The sequence below is a fragment of the Thermobia domestica genome, chromosome 2 (genome assembly GCF_964235325.1).
Source record: "Thermobia domestica chromosome 2, izTheDome1.hap1.1, whole genome shotgun sequence".
NCBI classification, from domain to species: Eukaryota; Metazoa; Arthropoda; class Insecta; order Zygentoma; family Lepismatidae; genus Thermobia; species Thermobia domestica.
The window spans coordinates 119713524-119739048 of record NC_137455.1 but is presented as its reverse complement, the minus strand read 5'-3'; the positions used below and the strand labels follow the sequence as shown (position 1 = coordinate 119739048).

At 35.8% G+C, this 25525-nt stretch overlaps 1 protein-coding gene across 2 annotated transcripts in view; it reads right to left on the bottom strand.

The window, feature by feature from the left end:
* Positions 1-316: 316 nt before the first annotated feature.
* LOC145675111 (eukaryotic translation initiation factor 2-alpha kinase 1-like) overlaps positions 317-25525 on the bottom strand; it is a 61637-nt gene continuing 36428 nt past the window's right edge. For both annotated transcript variants that reach the window (XM_081745487.1, XM_081745481.1), the window contains 3 exons: positions 25323-25514; positions 16216-16353; positions 317-693 (listed from right to left, as the gene is read on the bottom strand). In XM_081745487.1, the coding sequence (XP_081601613.1) occupies positions 439-693; positions 16216-16353; positions 25323-25514 (585 nt within the window). In that variant the 3' untranslated portion in view covers positions 317-438. The remainder of the gene's footprint in view (positions 694-16215; positions 16354-25322; positions 25515-25525) is intronic.

Here is a 25525-nt window from a genome sequence, read left to right as displayed (position 1 = left end):
CACCAGAAGTCATTAATACTTATTATCTGTACTCATTAGTCCAACTTGTTGCTTGCAAGAATGCAACTTCCCAACTACATGCTCTTTCATAAATAACAACTGAAAGAATGAGTCAAAAGACTAAATTTTTGTGTTATAAAGAGTTTCATTCTCTACTCATGTTTACTTATTCAGTCTTGATAAAATAGCAGGTAGGATCCGGAAAAAGTATGTATTTCTTAACATGTTAAAAAAAAAAGCAAAGAAAAAAGTTAATCTTAGGTTACAATAATGACATGAAAGGAAATATACTTGAAGATAAAATATATCTTATCAGTACAGTTTAAGCACATTAATTTATTGCATTTAGAAGTCCTTAAAATACACACACAATAAAAATTTATTGAGTTTTCCCTGAGAGCAGGCATGGCTATCACAGCTTGTCTTGTAAACAGTACTTTAGACACCATCATCTCCATTCTGTAAAGTTATTTGTAACATAGAAAGCTCTCGACGCATTTCAGCCAGCTCTTTTTCCTTCAACGCTATCGACTCTTGCAACTCCTGAATTCTTTTCTTGTTTAGTACATGTGTGCTCTCGCTATGACTGGACAAAGTTTCTCTTCCTTGAATTTCCTTCAGGTACCGTAACACTTCCTGAGCGCTTGGACGATCATCAGGATTAATTGACGTCATCTCTTGTAAGAGTGTAGCCTTAAATAAAAGAATACATTCCCTGTATAAATCTTCTGAAGCGCTAATAGTTGATATAGGATACACACTGCATAACTCAAAGACAACCTTGAGTAGACACACAAATGAAATAATATTATCAAGAAAATTTCATCAACTTATCTGGAACAGTAAGAATATATGAGTATCATTTAGACTCAAGTGGCAACAGTGCTTGGACTCGATAGTCGTTAGTCTGGGAGACAAATGATGAACGTAGTGTGTTCCTCGGCAGTATAACGATCAAGTCGACATGTTCATGTTCCCGTATTATGGTGTATGTGGTTAGGGGCGATGAACTTTAACCAATGTTCACCCAGCAGAACAGCATGTTTTTATCAAGTTTCAGGTGGCACGAGGTTGAAATGCATGTCAGATTCACAAATGATAACGTAAGGCGTGTGGTGACAGTGCTCGATCGATTGCAATATGGGCTGCGGCATTCGAGGCTGGGCATCAGTCACCAAAGAAACATGGTGTGGATCGTATTCGAACGGCTATGGATCATCATCATGTGGAAGAACTGTGAACATTGCTCTAAAACAGTCGGCGATGGACGTGTAGTGAACTGGTTTATGAACTGAATATTTCATCTGTGTCAGTGTACCACATGATCTCGGCATGCGTAAAATTGCAGCTAGATGAGTACAGCATGTCTTGACGGATGCAAAAGTGCCACTGATGGGAATATGCACGCTTAAACCTTGAACGTTAAGCGTAGGAAGATGTTGAATTTCTGCACCGCATCATTGCGATTGACGGAACAGGAGAGAGACCCTACGAACCAGAACTGAAATACCAGTCCAATGTAGGGAGCCACTTAGCGTCCCTACGACCGAAAAAGTCAAATAAAAACCAACAAACGTTAAGGCGATGATGATAATGTCCCATCATCATGAAGGCGTTATCCTCTCACATCAAGTGCCACCAGGGATTACCGTAAATGCTACGTACCGGAGCCACCATTTGTGGCCAGTATTGTGACGCAATGGACCAATTCTTCTTCACAACACCAGACATTATACTGTCTATGCGGTACAGACACACACATGACAAAGGAAAAAAAATGAAATCTTTAAGTTTTACGTCCCACGTTCTGCCGGTTAGGCTAAAGGAGACGGTGATGGTGAGAGATGAGTGAAATGGTGGAATGAAGAAAGTGGGAGAAAACGGGAGAACCCCGAGAAAACCCACGAGCACGGTGTTTGTCCACCACAAAGTTCGCTTGGCGGGAGCTGGGATCGAACCCGGGACCCCAAGCACCAGAGGTGAACGCTCTACCACTGAGCCACCGCGCCCCCACACATGACAAAGGTTGAGATACTTGAACACCCACCATATTCCCCGTATATAAGTTCCTGCGATTTTGATTTATTCCATAAAATGGAAGAATTACTTCGAGGACAACGTTTCCGTAATATTCCCAGCACTGTTCGTATCTTAGGGCGCTTTTTCGAAACCTCACAAACGGGAGCTCTCAACGGTATCTAACGTCTGCCAGAAATCTGGAAACGTGTTCACTAGCCAGGTGGGAACTACATGAGGGAATATAACCATGTCCACGTGAGTAATACATGTCATTTTCATTTTCTATTTATGTTGCCACTTCAATCTAAATAACTCTCGTATATATCACCACCGTCAAACACACCACTGTTCGAGAAAAAAAAAATTCATTTTCTTTTTCTCTCAGAAGAGTTTCATAGAAAAGTAGGAACTACCCTGATGTTAACCAGTTTAGTAGAAAATAGAATTCCTTGAGAAAGATGTTAGCACATATCGAAATAGTTTGAAAGAGCTTTTAATTCCCCGGACACAAGGTAAGAGCTTTCATATTCGAGTTACTCTTGAAAAGCTATTATGCATACATAAATTGTTTACTTCTTACATTAATTAACTTTTGTCTCATTTTACTCTATTGTCATTAATCCTAAGTTTATAATGGTTTGGCTTTAAAATACTAATAGTTAATTTAGCGAAAATGTAATGGTTTTGCTTCATTCAATTATCTTAGTACATACAATGTAACAGAGCGTTTGTTGGTTTTCTATTTACTTAGAACCACACAATTTGAGTAGTGGATATATACACAAATAATAAGGCAATAAAAACATTACACAGCTAAGGAATCAAAACCCAAACAATTTTACCTAACAAATTTCGGCTTTCCATTTTCTAAGCTCAGGTACTTTGCTCAGCTCGGGCAAACTTTTGCCTATAGGTATTGTTTGTTACTCCACAAATCAAACATCTATCTGCAACTGCATTTATCTAATAAAGACAATTCTTTCTCTGCTTCTGCACTTTGTCACAAATAAAAAAATGTAATATTAACAATTATTATTGCATTGGAATGGATTTCAAGCAGTGAATTATATAAATATTTGCAAACAACTTTCTAGAAACTCACTCTCTGTACTGAAATTTCATTCTTTAGGTCATAAAGAATATTCGTTCAACATACTTATTAATACTCATTCATTTGTGTAATAGCTACCTGCTTCCAAAGAATTTTTGATTTTATTCAATATGTAATACGGTCAGCAATACTTATCTAGAACACAGCAACTATCCACCATCACCAATTTTGAATGTTGCGTGTGTGCGTCCGTTCGGACGCTTTACAGCTTTTTTCTTTTGCTCCTACTTCTCCTCCTATCTAATGAATCGTTTTAGCGAACAGATTTACGATGCACCTTTTATTGTGTGTAATTATGTTTCCTTTATTTATTTATTTATTTATTTATTTTATTTTATTTTATTATTATTATTATTATTATTTTATTTTATTTTATTTTATTTTTTTTTTTTTGACATGTACTTACTTTTCTATTTTTCTCGTCGACTAACTGACTCACTCATTCACTCAATTATTCAATCATTCATCAAAAGCTATTGCTGTAATGTTGCAAAATCAATAGAAAATGTGACCATCATTTTACACTTTCCACAAATATGCCATTTTAAGCAGTGCTGCAAACTTTATCAATGTTTACCATATCTCCGGAACAGACATACATCAAATTACTGTAAATGTCAAAATGACTTGTTTGACTATTGGAATCTACATAAGTATTTAGACATACTATTTACTTCTTTCATAAGAAACAGAAAGGAATAGAGGTAGATTTTTGAGGAGGCAAAGCCTACCCAAAGCTGCAGCACCCAGGAGTACGTAGTAAGTACTTATTTCTTTTGAAAAATTAAAATTTTCAAAGAAGTCCATGATCCTATAGCATCCTTAGTGAATAATAAATGTGGTATTGTAAATTTTTGTTTAATATATAGCTTTGAAATATGTAATAAACTGCCACAGTGGCATTAGAAAAAATAAAATGATGGATTAGCAGCATTACCCATATGTCGATACTGAGGAGTATGTCGAAACGATTTCCCTCTATCAATGTTTGCTTCGTGCACAATTTAAAAGTTTTTTACTTATTGGTATAGACTTTGTACGGTTGTCTGAAGTTAAAAAAACACACCCTGTATATTGTAAGGATCCCCACATCATAACAGAAGCACATGCCAATACAACACGTGTTATTGATTGTAAACAGTGTAGCAGACGAGAAGCCGACACAAAAGACACCGAGGGAAGACGAAAGAAGATGGACCTCACGAAAGGACCCGAGGGGCAAATAAAAGCCCAACCACCGAGGGACCTGACATCAGTCGACCAACTGATCAACTAACCAACACCTGCTCCGAGGTCGCATTGGACTAGGGATCCTCACTACAACCAAGCCTCACGAAGCTGCTTTGGGTTGAGGGGGCTTACCTTCAAGACTCACCAGAACCTTGCAGATGCCTTGGAGACTGCTTTGAGAGAAGGGGCACCGTGCAAAACACCTGTCTCCCTTCATCTGGTCAAATAAGAAGATAGGTACTCTTTGTAATCAAAGACATTCTGTAATAAAATTGGTGAAGGGAAAAGACTCGCCCGGACCGTCATTTAGTATCTACCTATAAAGTCATTACGATATATAGGATGCTATAGTATCACAAACATCCAAATTTTGAAAACTTACGCTATATTAACACAGGGCTCATAGCGAGTCACTTTTTTAAACTAAAAATTACCTTTTTTCAAGTTGGTCACTAAAAGTTATTTTTTTTTTTTCAAATTTGTCACTAAAAGTTACTTTTTTGGGAGGTAAAGTGACACTTTTTGTGTGATTTATGTTTTGCATTGTCAGTTTTCTAAGAAAAACATTATAAAAATAAATGGAAAAAGGCAGAAACTTATTTATTACTCTTCTGAAAGCTTCAGTACTTGCTGCCACATGTGAAACAGTCAACTTTATTCTCACTTCAGCTTTTATTTTTTTCTAAAGCACAGTGGATGGTTGGTGGATGCTTAGGCTCTCAAGGTGGGGTTGAGAATCCGTCTATATCTATTCTTTCTTCTATCATAATAGTCTTTTAGTTTTCTCTCGTAATAGTTAACGCTCCGCTCAACGTTGTGTGTGTGTGTTTCATCATGTTCGTCTTGTGTTATGCTTCTTGTATGTTCTTAAGAGTAGGTGATGAATTTCAATATTTCATGGCTTTGAGAACTCTCAATACTAAGTTAAATATAATGTCTGGGATGAAGAAATTCGGAAATAGGCCAGAACTGGTTCCACTTACTCAGAAGCTTCTTACATCTGCTAAGTCTGCTTACCGTAACTTCAAAGCATACTTAGAAACCCTAAGAAAGGAGGAAGCTCAAAAAGAAAAAGTTAAGAAGAAAAGATGAAACAAAACAACACAGAGAGGTGATGGAGAAATTGACAAAGGAAAATAGGAGCATGATGAGATTTTGGTCACTTTTTCGTGTGCTTTTGGTCACTTTTCAACTATTTACAAGAGACCAGACCACTATGAGCCCTGTTAACAGCACAACTAAGACGGACGAGGCATTGCACATCTGAAGTACCTTAGAGTTGGAAACTATGAGTATGACATGGCGTATTTCGAATAAATGGGAACGAAGTTAATGAGGTTTAAAATTGGTAAAGTTTTGATTCACTGCTTATAATGGCATATTTGTAGAAAATGTATAATGATTGTTGTTTTCATTTGCTTTTATAACAAAACAGCAATAACTTGCAGTAATTGTAATTACTAGTTCTCGTAATTAGATAATTTTAAGTAAAATTGTACACTTTATCATTATTTAACGCATCTCCAGGAAGGGGTTGAGATATCAAATTCCTTTAAACGGCGAAATGATTTATTCATCTATTAGAAACAATCTACTCTAAGTACTTAAATACAATATTTATGTTAGTATTTTTCTCGGAAAGAAGCCAAATTTTCAACCCTATGTAACTTCATCCCGTTTACTCGAAATATGTCACATCATGCTCATGGTATCCAAGTGCGTTAGATGTACATTAACCCGTCCGTCTGAGTTGTGCTATTAGTGTGGCAGAGGTTTCCAAAGGTTACATCTTTGTGAAACTATAGCGTCCTTAGTTTGCAACACTGTATAATAATTGAGGTATTTTAAGTTTTCGTTTAACATTAGTCTAGCAGCTAGGAGAGTCCTGTTGGGGGTTTGAGAGCCAGAAGGTTTGTTTGTTTTACCGAGTTCTACTATCTTTAGTGTTCTAAAAAAAATTGGTCACATGTTCTGAATCATGGTCATTATTGCGCAATGGCCGCCATCTTGAATATTCCTTTCGTATTCACTACATTTTTCTTAAATATATCTAGCTCAAGCTGTAATTGTCACAAAGTTATCAGTTATACCTCGTTCGATTCGCAATAGTATAGGCTTTTAGGTGACGTTATTCACTTGTCAGTAATACACACAAGAGGGAAGTAAATGAGGGAAATTTTGAAAATTTCCCTCAAAATTTTCCCTTTTACCGATTTTTTGCTATTGTTATATGGCAACGCTGGGTTCTAGGCGAGAAAGAAAAATTACATACATTTCCTGTAATGTGATAAATATATGCCGAAAGTTTTGTCTTGATTGATTCACTAGCAGAGGAGCAATAAAATATTTTCTATTTTATGATTTTGGTCGCTCTAACAATCTTTGGATTTAATGAAAGTACTTTTGTCACATAGAAAGACCTCCAGCTCAGACTGTAATTGCCGCAGAGGTACAAATAATATTTCGTTTTATAATTTGTCTGATTAGAGTAATAAATGGTGTGGATTAATCTAACATATGCACCATTATAACTTATGACAAGGAAGTATAAGGGAAATAAATATAAAATTCACACGAAATATTTTCCTTTAATGATGTGGAAACACTAAAAGATAGAAGTGGAACTACTAGAAATTAACTAAACATTAATACCCAATATTTAATTCACAAATGAAGACATAGATTTTTTAAAAATCGTAAGATTTCATGTTTCGTAATTAAGAAATGTGTTCCAAATTTGATAACAAGTTATATTTTCAAACAGCAATTTATTCTTCTTCTTACATAACAATCCACAAATGTCTGATAAACTGACACTTTCATCCCACATTTACACACATATTCTTCACTTTACATTTACAGAATGGACAAAACGGTACTTGTTTCACTCTGGAAGGACAAACATTAACTTTTGCACATGTCTTGCACATACAAGGAGAGACAAATTCAGGAGGTCTGAAATATCCAGTCGTTATTATTGGCTTAGGATATCCTGCTTCTTCTATGTAACCATACTCTAGTGGATTCAGTGGTTGGGCTTCATCCAGCACAGTCATCCATATGTAGCACCGAAGATATGCACGTTGTACATGAAAGACTATCGTTGATGATGGTGGACATAGTTGAGAAAAGTTGATAGCTTTTGCTTTGTGGTATTGTTCAAATCGTACCATATCACAGTTTGTTTTTGATGAACCAAGTACTTTTGCGATAAAAAGTTCGGCATTTTGTATCATTCCTTCATCCAAGGGAGCAACCCCAAAATTGTTCAACAGGGTTCCTGATGTCATTGCTGTTTTAAGTGCCATAAGTTTTGTCCCAACCTTACTTGTTGTATCGCAACCACTTAAACTGTGAACAGCAGGAAGAACATATAAAAGTGTGTCGTCCATGTTCTCCGTCATTTTGTGAAGTGGTATGTACCTCATAGATGGTCGTGTGTCTTTGACAACCCACAGTTCTTTCAGGCCATATTTTTCATAACTCTGTTTGAAATGATATAGTGCGGAAATCATAACATCTGTATCTACTGAGGCAATCATAACTCTTTCAATGGAATCAGTTTCGACCACGTGTTGGATGTGTTTCATAATTCTATTATCAGCTTCCTCACATTCACAGTAAAGATCTGGAACCAAACTAACACATCCTTCGGTTAATTTCAGGCATAGCTTTGGGTTATGTTTGTGACCTCCTCCCAAACACAAAGATTTTATAGAATTTCCTTGATCGACAATCCACTCAATGAAGAGTTCTTGCAAACGTGCTTTGTTCTGGCTTGAAGCCCAAAAAGAATCCATGTTGACAGGAAGGGGTGCATTTGGGTTACTAGGAATCACATCAATAGGATCAACATTTTTTTGTCGCCTCAGTCGCTCCCAGTTTTTGATACTTTTATCTTGATAAAAGTCAAACACTATGTTAGTGCGCAAACAACCTTCGGAGAGTTTTAAAAATATTTTCCACAAATAGTCAAAGTAGTCTCCAAACGTATTACACATAAGTCGTTTGACATAGACTTTTCGCGCGTACACCATAAAGTCAATCACCATTGCTGCTCTCGTTTCCTGCGTTGGTAGATGACTAACTACATCATTCTTATTTTAAAATGTTTTTCAAGTTCTTTGCTGAGTTGTGCTTTATCTGCTTTCTTTAAGAACCCATCATCTGTTAGATAATACGATGTAGATGTAAACTCGTATTTTAGTACTGTCTCAATATCGAAATTTCTTGAACATGCTATTTCTATGAACCAAATAACATTATTTGTTTCTTAAAGTGCCGTCTCGGTTGCAGACATGTGTTTCTTTGCCTTTGGAAATTGTTTATGTATGGGATCTAGAATACCTTTGGATTTGTCAATAAGCCTTTCTTGAACGAAGTTTTTGTAGCTAGTATCTCCTTTACCTTGTAGAGAGAGTAAGTACGCAGCTATTACTTGATCAATTTTTGTTCCACTTATAATGTTAGAAATTTCACAACTATCAACTTTCGAAAATGGATTTCCTCTCTCAAGCACAAGAGTTATCATCTCTGAAATATTTTGCTGCTCTTGAATTGTTAAAAACTTCGAAAACTCATGATGAAGAGCATATTCATCGTCTTCATTAAGGCCACAAAACCGTCTCAAAAAGTATGTTATATTTTCTTTCTCATGTTTGATAAGATCGTGTTTTGTCACGGCTTCTTTTCGTCTGGTTACTCCGATTATGCGTCCAGATCCCTTGGCTGGCTTATTGTAGTGTTGATCCAATGCAACGCTCTAGTGCTTGATCCAATGCAACGCTGCTAAGTCTATTGTTACTATGTTGAACTGTGAAATGACCGTTCTTAAACTCATTATAGATCAGAGGATGTTCTTGTTCTAGTTTTAAGCAATCGTGGTAATATAGAGTACACCACCGTGCATAATTTGTTCTGTCAAATGAGAAGAAAAGTGGCAAACACTCTCTCAGGCTCAACACATGCAAGTTCCAGTTATTTTCTCTGTCTGCTCGAATTAAGTCTCGGAAAAGAGGAGCAAGTGTGGAGACAAACTGATCCCAATAAGCAAACATTTCACTTTTTTGTACTCCACTTTCTCTAAATTTCTCAAAAAGTCCATTCTGATGGCACTCAGGTTTTCGATAGCACATTTAGTTTCTTTAGATAAACTTTGTTCTTCATACACTGATAACTGTATGTGTTTTACTATTGAGAACAATTTGGAGTATTTAGTTATGTTAATCTGTTCCATGAACGCCTTCCACTCCAGTTTTTCCATTACTTCACAAAGCATTCCTATTCCTCTAACTCCCCTGCTATAATGGTTTCCTTTTAAAGCGCTTTCAGCAGTGTGTGGACCCATGGTTTCAGTCTGAACAATAATTTCCAAAGCTCCACTGCTCTTGAGGTATAGACCAATACATGCAAGCACGACTTTATGAAGATGAAATCCTCCAATGCCAAGAAATATGTTGGAAAACTTTTCGGATTGAAGAAGCTGAATTTCTTAAGCTATATGATATACGCCTTCGTCACACCACAGTGAACTCTCTTCGACATTTAACTGGTGCAAGATATCTTGGAAATTACACATTGTTGTATAAATAGAGTCATACTGAGTTGCAGGATAGGTAGTATTGGAGTATATCCCGTAATGGTCCTGTGAGATGGATGTTCAGACAGTGCACTCATAAAAGCGTTTCTAGAGGGAATCTCAACTTCCTGAGGGAAATCAAATTGAGGTACGTTGAATTTTTTAAGAAATCTTGAAAGAAACCATATGAGATCTAAATTTCTGCCTGGCTGTTTTATTTCATTTGCTGTAATTAGGTCATTACTAGGAACGAAAGTACTGATGATACTGCACCTTGTTTTTGGCTTTGTGTAGTACAATAGTTTTTGGGCATCTATATCTTTAGTTCGAGTTCGTGAAGTGACATCAATGCCAAACGTTCCCAGATATCTCTCTGGACTATCAGGTTCTTCTAACGAGACGTTAAGTTTATCACTCAGATGATGGTCTTGAAACAAGACAAGTACTGTGTCGTGTGTTCCATGCATTCCTGAAAATGTAGTTTCTTCTCTGTCGAAATTGTCCATAGCACCTCGAACAGGAATGTTGGGTTTTATTGATGGAGGTATGGGAACACGGTGTCCTTTAGCCCTAATAATAGTCCTGTTTGCTAGCATTTGATCTTGACGTAGTACATCATCATAACTGCGTAGTACATCACTTTGAGATATAAACCGTATTTAAGCTATCTTTCGTAAATTTTGGACTTCGGTCAATGTGTTATATTCTATAGATTAAGGGTAACAACCAGTACTTTATAAGGAAGAAAATCTGGAATCACTTACCTTTAAATCATTAATCTTCGCTTTACTGAAGGCTTCGACGTTAACCTCGACTTTTGGTCATAGTCAAGACTCCAACAATGCTGCCAATCTACGCACCAAGAAATTTCCTCTTGTATTTACTGTGCTACAGAGAAAAATAGAAACTTTTAAGCGTATTTTCCACTTTTTTGATCCTTCCCATACACACTTCTGGCAAGCCACCTAAAGGCCTATATCATTAAAAGTAGATCTTGATATTATTTGTATCTCTGCGGCAATTACAGTCTGAGCTGGAGGTGTGACAAAAGTACTTTCATTAAATCCAAAGATTGTTAGAGCGACCAAAATCATAAAATAGAAAATATTTTATTGCTCCTCTGCTAGTGAATCAATCAAGACAAAACTTTCGGCATATATTTATCACATTACAGGAAATGTATGTAATTTTTCTTTCTCGCCTAGAACCCAGCGTTGCCATATAATAATAGCAAAAAATCGGTAAAAGGGAAAATTTTGAGGGAAATTTTCAAAATTTCCCTCATTTACTTCCCTCTTGTGTGTATTACTGACAAGTGAATAACGTCACCTAAAAGCCTATACTATTGCGAATCGAACGAGGTATAACTGATAACTTTGTGACAATTACAGCTTGAGCTAGATGTATTTAAGAAAAATGTAGTGAATACGAAAGGAATATTCAAGATGGCGGCCATTGCGCAATAATGACCATGATTCAGAACATGTGACCAATTTTTTTTAGAACACTAAAGATAGTAGAACTCGGTAAAACAAACAAACCTTCTGGCTCTCAAACTCCCAACAGGACTTTCCTAGCTGCTGGATTACATGTAGATTTGAAAGATGACACACTTGTTATGTAGTGTTGCAAACTAAGGATGCTACAATATTACAAACATTCTAATTTTGGTGGCTTCTACATTAGTAATAACGCAAATGAGATAGACAGAACGATGCACATCCAAAGTACTTTAGTGTCTAATACTATGATCAGAATATGATGAATTTCGAATGGATACGAACACTCGACCATATTTATTTAAATGGATTGAAACTTTGACTTTTTTCAAAAGCTTATATTTCGAAAAACTGCTTAGATATGTACCTCATCCAACTGCATAGATCAGCCCTGCCCACGGCGAGCAGATAGTGGAAACTCTCCTCGTGAACGCTCACGAGCATTCTACGGGCAAATACCATTGTTCGTGCTTCGTGGATCTTCGGGTTTCGTCCTCAGAGGAGCGGAAGTGTTGTCAACCTTGGCGGTAATCACTAGCTTACCAAAAAAAAAAAAAAAAAAAAAATGTATGTATGGTAACTGATTGCCATTTAGTGTAAAGTGTTTTTTTACAATGTGGTAACCGTTAACTATAGACAATACAAACTTGTAACAGCAATCAAATGATAAACTATGTACGTTCCTTTTCTTCTTTTTTCTTTCCTTTTGTTAAAGAAGGATGTGGGTTTGTTATATCCGAGTGTGGGTTTGTTATATTATGTTGTTTCGCTTTTTAGGAAAAGAGATAATCTGTTGATACGAAAAAAAACTGTAGCACTTGTTTGTAATTATCTAAGTATTATCTCCAGAAAATTGGCTTATGCATGTATGTGTGTACGAATAGGCTTACGAATAGGCTTAGCAAGGGGTTGGTTGTGGAGATTAGAAGCCACTATTACACTATCAATAGGAAGAATAGTATTTCTTACTCCACTTTTAAAGTTACTTTGATCGCAAAGAATCAAACAAAATATTAAGAGAGCCAAAGAGATTTTCCATTTTTAAGAGTGACCGTTAGTGACTGCAATTAGTTTTTTTTTTTTTTTTTTTTTTTTAAACAAGGAGTGTCTTTTTAATAAGGAAAAATGTATTGTCCCTGGCTGGTTGCTTGCCGGTGGCTTGTTAAAAGTGAAAAAGAATGTTAAATCATTTCAACGACTGAAGCTACACGCTTGTCTTTCTTCGATAGTTACTGACTGATTTTGAAAGTCACAATGTTGTAGGCCTACTGTAATAGCGTAGGTCTACTGTAATAGCGTAAATTCGGAAGGAAACGTTCCAACTGAATGATACGAACAATTATTCCCAATGTCTTGAACATGAAACGTGGGTTGCACGGATAACGCTTAAAGTAGGCTGGATTGCACTGGAATTTCCTTCCGGCAAATTAGTGTTTGGTCGGAACTCAGTTCTTCTGTGTAATTGTCTCTTAACAACATTTGAACATTTCTTTTAGATAATAATAACTAACTCACTCTATGGCCTATGGAACCCGAAGGTTCAATGCCGCGTTTACAAAATATTTCCAATAACTTCTGTCCTTAGCCAACTGGATCCAGTTTCTACTCTGTACTCTTATTTCTGCAAGATCCATCTTAATATTGTCTTCCCATCTATGCCTAGGTCTTCCTAGTGGTCTTCTTCCAATTGGGTTTTCAGTTAAAATTATGAAAGCGTTTCTAATTTCTTCCATTCTGGCTACATGGCCTGCCCACCTGAGCCTTCTACACTTAATAACCCTAATAATGTTAGGTGAGCGGTATAAACTATGCAATTCCTAGTTATGAATTTCCTCCAATCCCCATTTTCATCCCTCTTTGGTCCGAATAATAATAATAATAATAATAATAATAATAATAATAATAATAATAATAATAATAATAATAATAATAATAATAATAATAATAATAATAATAATACGCATTATTATTATTATTATTATTATTATTATTATTATTATTATTATTATTATTATTATTATTATTATTATTATTATTATTTTCAACCTCCCGTCGTTCTCCTATCAATCTAGCAACGAAAGGCGTTTACAACTCAGCAAACGTGAAGCGAGTGACAAGTTACAGACCGAGTGCTAATGTAATACAACGTCACGAATTGTGTAAGCAAGCTAAAAAGGTCTGAAACAATTCGTTTCCGATTTTTGCAGTCGTTTTTACGTCTGTAAGATGACATGTTTAATATTAGTTTCTTTCTTTCTTTCTTTCTTTCTTTCTTTCTTGTTCATTTGTTACTTACTTCAACGCTAACTGTAACCTCTATCATGCGTCTTCTCGACCAAAAAACGTGCCAATTTTATTTCCTGCAGTGTTTTCGCGTCATTGCTTTCGAAATGGGGAGGGGGAGAGCACACCTGCACATTTTACGCTTGCGTCTGCTCAATGCTTATCATCGTGCGAATTTCTGGCCAGGCTTGGCCATAGGTTTTTTGCCATCATGTGTGGTTGGCAACACTTATCGGATGCAGTGGAAGAAGCGAAGCTAGCAGCACCTGTGCTCACCTGTTCTTATCTTCGCTCGTGCTCGCTCACGCTTTGGCTCCGGGAGCCAATTCATGGACAGGCCTGGCATAGATGGTTTCCAGTAGATGCGAAGATTACAATGCCGTTTACAGCAATTTGATATCTCAAACAGTTCTGGAGATATGGTAATAACTGTTAAAGTTTGCAATAGTGCTTAAAATAATGTAATACCGAGAACTTACTGTAATTACACCTACCAAGTATTGTTGTAACGTTATAAATGGAAAGCACATCAAAAATTGTTTGTAAAAGTTCCCACAAATACGCCAGTTTAAGCACTATATCAAATTTTACCATTTCTTTCGTATCTCCCGATGGTTTGAGATACCAAATTGCTGCGAACAGCACTATGATCTTTGTCTATTTAAAACCATCTCGATGTGATACTTATGTAAAAACTTTTTCGAAATAGTCCTTTCAAAAATTTAAATTTTCAATTCCTTGTATCTTGGTTTCTACTTGTTCGAAATACGTCATATGACGATCGTAGTATTCGATATGCAACATCCCATCCGTCTCACTTGCGTTATTACTGTTGTCGAACTTTCCAAAATTTGGTTGATTTTCGATGGTTGGGTGATACTTTAGCGTCCTTAGCTTTCAATACTACATGACAAGTGTGTTATTGTGTTTTTGGTTTACCTGTAAATTTGAAATACGTAAAAACATGGCGTAATGACATTTGAAAAATTACATTACACAGTGTATGTTGGATTGGTTGGCAACACACTTAACCTAGTGGTATCTCAGAGTATGCCAAACAATGTCCCATTGACGGTACTTGCATCGTACGAAATGTTAGCGTCTTTTGTCCATTAGTTAAAAGGGTTTAAAGGTTATAAGAACGTATCAAGATAAATAGTCCACCCTACACACACACACACACACACACACACACACACACACACACACACACACACACACACACACACACACACACACACACACACACACACACACACACACACACACACACACACACACACACACACACACACACACACACACACACACACACACACACACACACACACACACACACACACACACACACACACACACACATATATATATATATATATATATATATATATATATATATATATATATATATATATATATATATATATATATATATATATATATATATATATATATATATATATATATAGTATTTTCTGTCAGAACGCAACGGCTACCTTTTTAATGAGAACGGAATCTTTCGTCTTCTGTCTTAAAAAGGGGTTGACCAGAGACTTCGAAAATAGCAAATAGTTTATGTGTGTGACAGAGAGAGAGAGAGAGAGAGAGAGAGAGAGAGAGAGAGAGAGAGAAAGAGTTTTGTGTGTGTGTGACAGAGAGAGAGAGAGAGAGAGAGAGAAAGAGTTACGAATATTTGTTCCTTCTTGAAGTCAGTTAATTGTATTCAGGGACTAGAAAAATTTAGGGCCTTTTGTCTCTCGCTCGCGCCTCTCTTTTTTCATTCCTTTTTCGCACGGTAATATAAACCATAGAGGCTCTGAAACGACCATTTTTTTTTTTTCTAAAATGACTGACCTTCCACATACCCAACAAATTTGCCTGTCGATAAAGTTCAATGGCTGGTTCTCTCTCACACACATATATATATGCATATACAACATGGGTACAATATTAAGTGATCTTGCATTCCAAGAGGGCGCCACCTTCCTGGACGCTTTTCCGCTGGACCGTGATGAAGGTATTAGCTGAAGAACTTATAGTGTGCCTTTTTAGTAAGTACGTCTGCCGTTGAAATTTGAATTGAGATACAATGTATTGATATTTTAAAAATTAAATGAAATCTTAGTTTTACGTCCCACGGTTATGCCGGCTGGATTAAAGGAGACGGTAATGATGAGAAATGAATGAAATGGTGGAATGAAGAAAGTGGGAGGAAACGGGAGAGCCCCGAGAAACCTCACGCACACAGTATCTGTCCACCACAAAGTTGACTTGGCGCGAGCTCGGATCGAACCAAGGACCCCTGCATCAGAAATGAATACTCTACCACTGAGCCACCGCGGCCCTTAATATTTTAAACTTAGCACCACAGTTTACTTCAAAGCAAGAGAATTATACAACTGGGTGACGAGTTGGAAAATAACTCAAACATTTTCCTTCGCTTTTACTCTACTCTTTCTTCCGGAACTTTAACACTATTTGGAAATATAACTTACCAACTTAGGAAAATATTCTTCTATCTTTGGTGGGACACGTCCAAGTTTCAATTCACTTATTAATTTGCTTCTCTCCATCCCCGTTTGGAATGGATAAATCAATTCCATTAGAACGATTCCCAAACTATACATGTCACTCTGAAAATAAATATCGGAAAGAAATTATATATGCATAAGCTGCATTACAATAATGTACTTTCTTCCCTTCCATTTCCCATTGATCAACAGATAAGAAATAATTTCTTGTAAAGTTAGAAATTTCAAACTCACGCCACAATTTACAATCAGGACATAAAATTCCTTTAGAGACATTCTCGTCATAGAAATTTACAATGCAATAAGATTACGAGTTGTTGTGCAAAAACGTATAATCATGTTCTAATACAGGGTGGAAGTGAATCGGACGAATATGAATACACTATATGGAAGCTAAAATGACTACTACCTTGATAAAACTATACTCAATAAAATAGGACAATAAAATATATAATCTAATCTACATCTACTTTAACAATTACATCAAGATGACAAACTTCGTTTCAACACACACTACTATTTTTCTGGATATGTGTTCTTGTAGAACAGCCTCAGAGTATGTTCGGCGTAAGTACGTGTTACATCTTTCCTCCAATATCAAAGAACCTGTTTCCTAAAAGTTCTTAATTATGTTTTGATAGTATGGGTAAACGGCAATGGATCATTCCGTGAAATCCGAAATGCATGCTGCACGGATACCTACTGTCACTATTTTCGTAACAAACTTTTATGGGGCGTTTACACTAAGTCGATTTACGTTAGATTAAGTTAAATTGACGTCACTTTCAACTTAATCGACCGTGTAAACAGGACTTCAACTTAATCGCTTGTTGATCGAAAGCGACTAATCCACTGGCAACTGAATTGAAAAGACGTTCTATTTTCTGTGGTCGATTCGATCAGATTGCCTAGCGAATACGACTAGATTGCCTAGTGTAAACACTTGATTCCAAAACATTTTCAGGGGAAAGGAAAAGTGTCCGGCATGCGGTTATACTTATTTTACATTAAATTACTTTTATAATTATATGAGAAAAATGAATGCTTATGGAATACAAAAAATACTCTTTACAGAAATATTGCTACTAGAGGAACAGCACTAGATTTATTCAACAAATGAATTTAAAAATCACAACTGCTGATCTACGTAATAAAATTAAAAATATTAAAATGCTTCGAAAAGGTCAGGTGAAGGTGTGGAAGATATATCCCAACAAAAGACAGCTTGGTTCATGAAGCTGATCGCTTTTTACGCTAGATTATATAAGCTCCATTAGAACGTACAAGTCTACTTTTGCCGCACCACTAGAAAGAACTGTTGAAAAATTATAAATCTTTCACTAATATCCTTCCTATTATAACCTAAAAAGTTTCCACTGGGCACCATAAAAATACCTCACTTGGCATAGATAAAATCCAAAGGGGCCACAAGAAGTAATTGCTGAAAAATTACAATTCTTTTACGATTTGCGTATAAATACGGCTTCCAGGTGCGTAGAATAAAACCTACAGTTAAGAAACACAAACCAACCTTTGCTAAGTGTCCATTGAAAGAAAAATACCATTTAACGGAGTCAGACAAGACGAAGCTCCCAGGGGTGGTAGCGTGGGAGGGGTTAAGTCCGAAGAGACCAGGAGCGCCAGCGATGGTAGGTGTGCGCGTAATCGAAGGTAGTGGAAAAAAGTTGATTTTGGCAATGATACGAGTTTCAATAGCACTTGTTATGGTTTCATACTAGTAACGCTGCACTTGTAAACATAAAATAGAGGTCATGTACACTGTGCAGAACTATGCCACAGGTGGAAAATAGCATCTAATAGAGCCATCTTTCATACGCACTCACTTATTTTATCCATCGTAAAGCACTTGTAATTATTTTACACTAGTAACCTTACACTTGTAAACCTAAAATATAGGTGTATTACTTTGCATTTAATTCTGATGCCTGCAGAAATTTGCTCCTTATAAACATTTTTTTTTAGTTTAATTTATTATGCAAAGTATTGAATCTTGTCTGTAAATCTTCCAAAATAGAATGCACCAAAACAAAACCTGCACCCGTTAGTAACGTGGTAAATGTTATGATTTGCCCTGTTAAAAATAATCTATTATTTTGTGCTAAGCAAAGGTTTTGCAGCTCCTAGTTTGTGCGCTTTAAATACCATTCTTGCTTTACCTTCAGTGTGAGCGGTCCCGGGTTCGATTCCCGGTGGGGGCACTCGATCGAAAAACTGTAAAAAGATTTTTCATGCGAACCATCCTGAATGAGGTTTCCTTATTCACACTAGGCAATCGTTGGGGTGGTACCTAACATAGATCCTAGGCCTCTTCCTTTCTTTCTACCCTTTCAGTGTGCTCGCCGAGGGACGTCATCCCTCAAAAACGTGATGGCTAACATGGCCTTAGATGCCGAAAGCCCAGAAATCTAAATCCTAAATCTAAATTCTCGTTTTTAGTAGCTACCTAACACAAGTTGGTTAGTGCTTTTTGTAGCTATTTACTGTTAGCTTTTATGGCACTACGCTGTACTTGTACCGATAACAGGTAAGCCTTTTGAAAGTAAATCTGCATCCAGTAATGCAAGTCCGCCCTTCTGCAAGAGTAAAACTGCCGTTGAAAGACATGGATACATTACTAATAGAACTCCAACTGACCAAAGCAGTATATATATTTTAAAATTATATGTTTGTGTTACAGTTTCGGCTATGTAACATAGCCTTCCTCATTATAATTGATACATAGATAATATAGATAATGGTTACATTATGATTCTAAGTATGTGTACCTAAACTGGGACTGCACGGTTTCCACTTACTAATGACTATCGTACTAAAGAACTTCTCAATTTTACGAGATAATGTTAATTAAAAAATCTTATTATTTTTTTCATTATTTAATGATTTTTTAATACATTGTATAGTGTAAGTTTATAATAGACCGTCATAAAAATGGCAATTTTATGGTAAAAAAAGAGTTGGTTATATATGAAAGTAGATTAATACGATATTGATTTCCACTGGTAGAGCATTTTTGCAAAATGAAGGTAAGCAGTATTTTATGTTAACAAGTGGTATACTGTGGCTATGATGAGTGACTCCATATGAAAGACGACTGTGTATAATATATTAATTTCACCAGCGCAGTCTTTCTCTATAATATAGGAAAGTATATTTTATGTTTACAAGTTTAGAGTTATTACTGTGGAACCATGACAAGTGCTTAAACCTACACAAAGATTCTCTACTGAAAATTCTTTCATCAAAGTACACGCATACTATGCTTCTAAATACTGTTTTCTTAATATAAATTCCCTTATCCAACACCATTTTCTTTTCTTTTTTCTTGTCACTGCTGTTTAATTTCGTCCCTTAATTCTTCTGCTATAACACCGCAAATTGTACCAATTACTTTTTGCTTGGACATCTTTAGAATTTCCAGTCGATTTCGAATCGAACAGAGGAGAGCGAGTCGACAAGCAGTATTCAATTTCGGTTGAAATAATTGGCACATCCACCGATCTGATTCGGCCTAGCCGCTTCGATTTAGTCGCAAATGCAGAGAGTCGATTTAGCCGTGCCACCAAACCGACCAAGTGAATACAAGGCTCTGCAGTGAATACTCGCTGTGCGCCGTTCCACGACACCATTATTAAAAAGCTGGCCGACAACCATACGATTGTTCGCAATTCACATCACAGTATCTGTGTAGTATAATTCCATATTATTTGAAAAGCAATTCATCAAAAGAAAAAAGGAAGGATATAGTATTGCAAGATATAGATCACAAAGTTCTAGTGCTAGATAGATGTTAAGTGTAAAAGAAATAATAAATTTTATTCTTGGTACCTATATCTGTTAGCTATGAAGAGCCCTACTCATGATTGCAAAATACATATGTCGTTGATGTGCTAAAACCTAAGGTGGCGAATGTTATTGTTAAAGTAATGATTATACAAGATTAAGTGTGCTGTGAATTATTATCATTAATTTTGTGTAAAAAAAGTGCAGTGTCAATTTATGTTATCATTGTCAATTATTACAAATAATAATAGTAACAATAATTTTTCAATAATCTCAGTTGTATGTTTCTGTTACAGCTTCAATTCCTCTTTTCCGTGATCGAAAGTCTGCGAATTTTCAGTCTTCAATATTTGTGTACACAGTAACATTAAAAGCTGGTATGGAACGTCAACTGGAAAATATCTGGATCTTATTAAGTTACCATGTACAAATAAACGGCCACATACTGCTCTAACCTATGTGTAGGTTAGGACAATAACAGTTTATAATGTTACAAAGTTCTGATTTAACACTGAATTTTATGTGCCACATCCTGGCTAAGCGGTTAGCGTATGCGCCTTTGGCGCGGGAGACCCGGGTTCGATTCCCGGCGGGAGCTCATGTGGTTCGGATTCCACGTTAATCAGTAGGTTTACGTCTCATATAGCCTCGCTGCTGAACTGGACGTTAAATTCAAAATCAACTCAACTCAACTGGTTCTAATTTTAGAGGTGTCTTTTTTTCTAGTCACAAAAAACAGATACCAGTATCGTAACTTGATTACGGTTACTGCTTCACGAGTACAGGAATGAGGTTCCTGTTTAAAAAGAACAGTAACAACGCCACCATATATTCTAGTCTGATGTCTTCTTTTTGACTTTCGAATGACAATAACAGTTTTGTGATAGTGCTTAAAAAATAAAAAATAAAAAAATCGAATTCTATATTTCAACAGGAGGAGGAAGGGGCCATATCTTTGATGGCCCCTACATTCTGAGAAACTGAGTTTTAGATATCCGTCAGTCTGTTCATCCTGATGTATGTACGCCTAGATGCACTACCGTTCAAGATATCAGGATCAAATTTTATACTTTAGGTTTTTATACGATTCTCAAGGAGAGTTTTTCGAATTTTCTTCCTGCCTCCAAAAAGGTAATTTAATGAAGGATGTAGAGATGAAAAAAGCCAGTTTTTTGAATCGATTTTTTTTACATAAAAAGCCAGCTTTTTGAAAAAAAACCTGAAATTTTAGTTTTTTTAAATTTTCATCGTTTTTCTATCTAGCTTTCTTATAGTATACTCTATAGTTAAATAAGATATCATGACCTGAATGACATACTTCGCTCTGGAATTCAGCATCATGATAGATGGAACACATGTTTTATGAATTAAAGTAAACATAAAGTAGGTAGTATCCGAGAGCAATTTTAGAGGCTATTTAACTTTATTTTAACTTCTGAGTTATCGACATTTTTTCTTCTCTAGATCATTTCATTTTAGTCATTAGTGTTCCATTTCCTACAGCTTAGTACTTTAGCTTCTAGCACATAGCTAAACTTTTTTTTTTTTCAATATATCCGTCAGAGCGAACTTTCACATTTTTGTTATACTGTAGCTGTGCAGTGATTTAGCAATAATTTTCTGGATACAACCTTAAATGCCATTTTACAGAAATAATCAGTAGCGGATTTAGAAAAGTATTGGGGGGGGGGTGCTCTCTGATTAATGTTTGTTTTTTCTTAAAAAAAAAAATCTTTAATTTTTATTTGGGAGGAGCTTGAAGTTTATGAGTACAGGCATAACTAATATTTCGTTTCGTTTCTATATTCAGCAATAATCTTCCGGATACAATCTTGAAGACCATTTTATACTGAAAATCAGAGGCGAATTTAGAAAAGTATCTTGGGAGGGTTTTTCTTATTAATGTTTAGTTTTTCTAAAAATTCCTAATTTTTATTTGAGGGGAGGTTGAAGTTTATGAGTACAGGCATAACTAATATTATGTTTGTTTTAGAAATTCCGTAATTTCGGGGAACAGGTTTCAATCCGAAATACCCCCTCCCTCCCATTCTTACTCCCTTCGCAAATCCATCACTGCTGTTAATTAGTAATAACAACATTTAAAAACAATAAGAAAACAAGTCAGCCACGACTCACAGTACACGCACTATCTCTATATTCATGGATGGAATTAAGACAAACTTTTGTCAGAATGGTGGAATGCGGAGTTGAATTCCGGACCTCCCGATAGACCATTCACTCATGTTTGTTGTGTAGTTGTGCTTGACTTGACTTAAATGTATTATCTCCCTCTATGCCCTATGGAACCCGAAGCTTAAATGCCACGTTCACAAAAGCTCTCCATTGTCTTCTGTCTTTAGCGAATTTGATCCAGTTTCTACTCTGTATTCCTATTTCAGCTACCTAGGTAGATCCATTTTAATGTTGTTTTCCCATCTGCGCCTAGGTCTTTCTAATGGACTTTTCCCGATTGGATTTCCAGTTAGAACTTTGAAAGCGTTCCTACTTTCTTCCATTCTGGCTACGTGACCTGCCCACCTGAGCCCCCTAGACTTGATGACCCTAACGATATTTGGTAAACTGTATAAATTATGTTGTTCTTTGTTATGAAGTTTCCGCCATTCCCCATTCCTGTTCCTCTTGGGTTCAAATATTCGTCTTAGGATTTTTTTTTCTCAAATACTTTCAGTCTGCATTCTCCCCTCAGCGTAAGCGACCATGTTTCACAAACATAAGCACAACAAGCATGATTATCGTTTTATTTATTTTAAGCTTTAAATTCCTCGACAGAATTCACGAAAACAAAATATTTTGAACTGAATAATAACACGAATTCCCTGCTTTCAATCGACATTTAATTTCTTCGTGCATATGAATTTGGTCTGTTAATACTGATCTTAGATATTTGAAAGTATCCAGTTAGTCGAAAGTATTATTTGATATTTTGACGCATTCATAATTTGCCGTATTACGATCCCGATGAACTTCCATGTATTTAGTTTTCTATGCATTTACTTCTAAACCAGTGTCGCTGCAAGCGTTCAATAAGGCCTCTGCATTTCTTTTTATTGTTCTCCTATCACAACCTATTAAATTTACATCAGCATACGCCATAACCTGGTAAATACCACTCAGCTCTAGGCCCTGGTTGCTATCTTTGAATTTCCTTATAACGTACTCCAGAACAAAGTTGAATAATAATGGCGCTAACGCATCTACTTGTTTCGTGCTATTCTCGACGTGGAAGCTCGTAAACAAGAATTTTCCTTCTCGGACTTTACTCTGGGATTCATTTAAAGACATTTTAATTAATCTAATTAGCTTTTTCGGTATTCCAAATTGTGTAAGAACGTTGTGCAATATTTATATTTTACCTGAGTCGTAAGCCTTTCTAAAATCAATAAATAGTTGATGTACTGGAATATTATATTACCATTTCTTTTCAAGTATTTGTCGAATGGTAAATACCTGGTCGATAGTTTATCAGTGTGGATTTAGGCGAAATCGATCATCTCCAATAATTTCATCTCCGTATGGGATCAATCTTGCTAACAATCAGTTTTGTCGTCTTTCTTGTGAACTGGAACAATGATTGATTCTTTTCACTCTTCTTAAATGTATTCCGTAGACTTTTTTTTAAGGCAGAGTTCCGTGATGATACGATGAACTCCTCTTGTTAAAAATTCAGAAACTTTTAGGACTGGGTAAACCGTGATGTGATTATATATTCTAGAGCCTAGGAAGATGAATAGTCTATTACGCACATGATCGGTTAACAGAAAATTCGGTACTTTTCCGATTTTGCAGGTCCGAAGCACCTGATAGGTGGTAACATACTATTATATGTATGTGATCAATGAACAGAAAATTCATTCGAAATATTCATACAAAGTACATGAAAGTTAAAATTTAACTGTTAAATTTTAAAAATGTACAGAATCATCCAAAACGAAGCTTTTGATGTGCAGCCTTAAGAGTATCATATAAATGTTTTCCTCTCAAGTTTTATTTTGTTCTCTTGGGAATGATTTTTTTTTAATTATGTATTACATTTCTTTTTATACTCACTCTCGGCGATTTTGTACAGATTTTATCATACTGTAAATTTAAGTGACGCAATTAAATTTTTCTCACTAAATTTCAAAGAAAATTTACTGATAAGGTTGTCTTTTATTCCCACGACATTCTTGTAAAGTGCTAAGGATTTCTTGATATTTTATGAATAAATATTTCATAAATTCTCGAATATGGTATAAACCGTTTCATTCTGGAGAATGCAGACAGAATGATCTACTAATAAGTCTTTTTCAAAGTTTATTGAAAACACTTTCTATAATTATCAGTATGATGCGAGAGGTGATAATATTTAGAAAAATGTAAGCAAAAGGCTAATACCCACCGCAGAAAACAAAACATTCCTCTAAGAAGTACTTTCGGAGAACATATCTCCATCTTCAGCCTAGTCACAATTCGGAAAGGATTTAAAACATGGGGAGAAATGTGGATGGGTAAAATTGATTAAAAAGGGTTTAAAATATCCGAAGCTAACTCACTTGTCACTGTTCATTTTTTTTTTTTTTTAATTTATTACATTCCAGTGTAGTAAAAAGACTGCAAATCCAAAGCGCATTTATGTCTCCTTTATCTAAATTGAGTTGAGTTGATTTCGAGTTTAACGTTCATTTCAGCAGAGAAGGTATATAAACGTGGACCTACTGATTAACGTGGAATCCAAACCACATGAGCTCCCGCCAGGAATCGAACCCGGGTCTCCCACGCCAAAGGCACATACGCTAACCACTTAGCCACGAAGGAGCTCTTCTATCTAAATTGAGTGTAGGTTAAAATTATAATTCATAATTGATAAAAGAATGCTCAAACCGATATTTTATATCATATCAATGTTTTCTAAACTCCATCATTGTTTCTTCAATAAAAGTTTGGTTTAGTATTATGGGAGAACACTTTTCCATTTTTGCCCTTTCAAAAGGAAGAAGTAAAGAAAGAACTTCCCTTTTCTTTCCTCTCTTTTTGAAACGAATAAACGGCTTATAAAAAGACATCTCGCGTTTCATCTAGTTTTCCATTTCAAGCATGTTAAGTTAGATTACGAGAGATATTAAACCATTAAAAAAATTTACAATCCAGGGAATTCTGGTATTCTCATATCAGACTTTTCGTTCTAATCTAGATAATTATTTTCTACCTTAAATTTAAATTTCGAGCTATTGTTCCTTCATCACAAACAATAATATATGAAGTTTTCTCACCTTCACGCTACAATTTCCTTTCTGCTGTTCAGGAGAAGCGTATGTCTTTGTGCCCACATTATTTGTACACGAGGATTGTGAAGCAGAAGACAAGAGACTTCCTTCATCCGAAGATGGTGTTAAGAAACATGCAAGTCCGAAGTCTCCAACCTGAATCTGAGTCAAATTTTGATTGACGAATATGTTGCTAGGCTGAAAATACA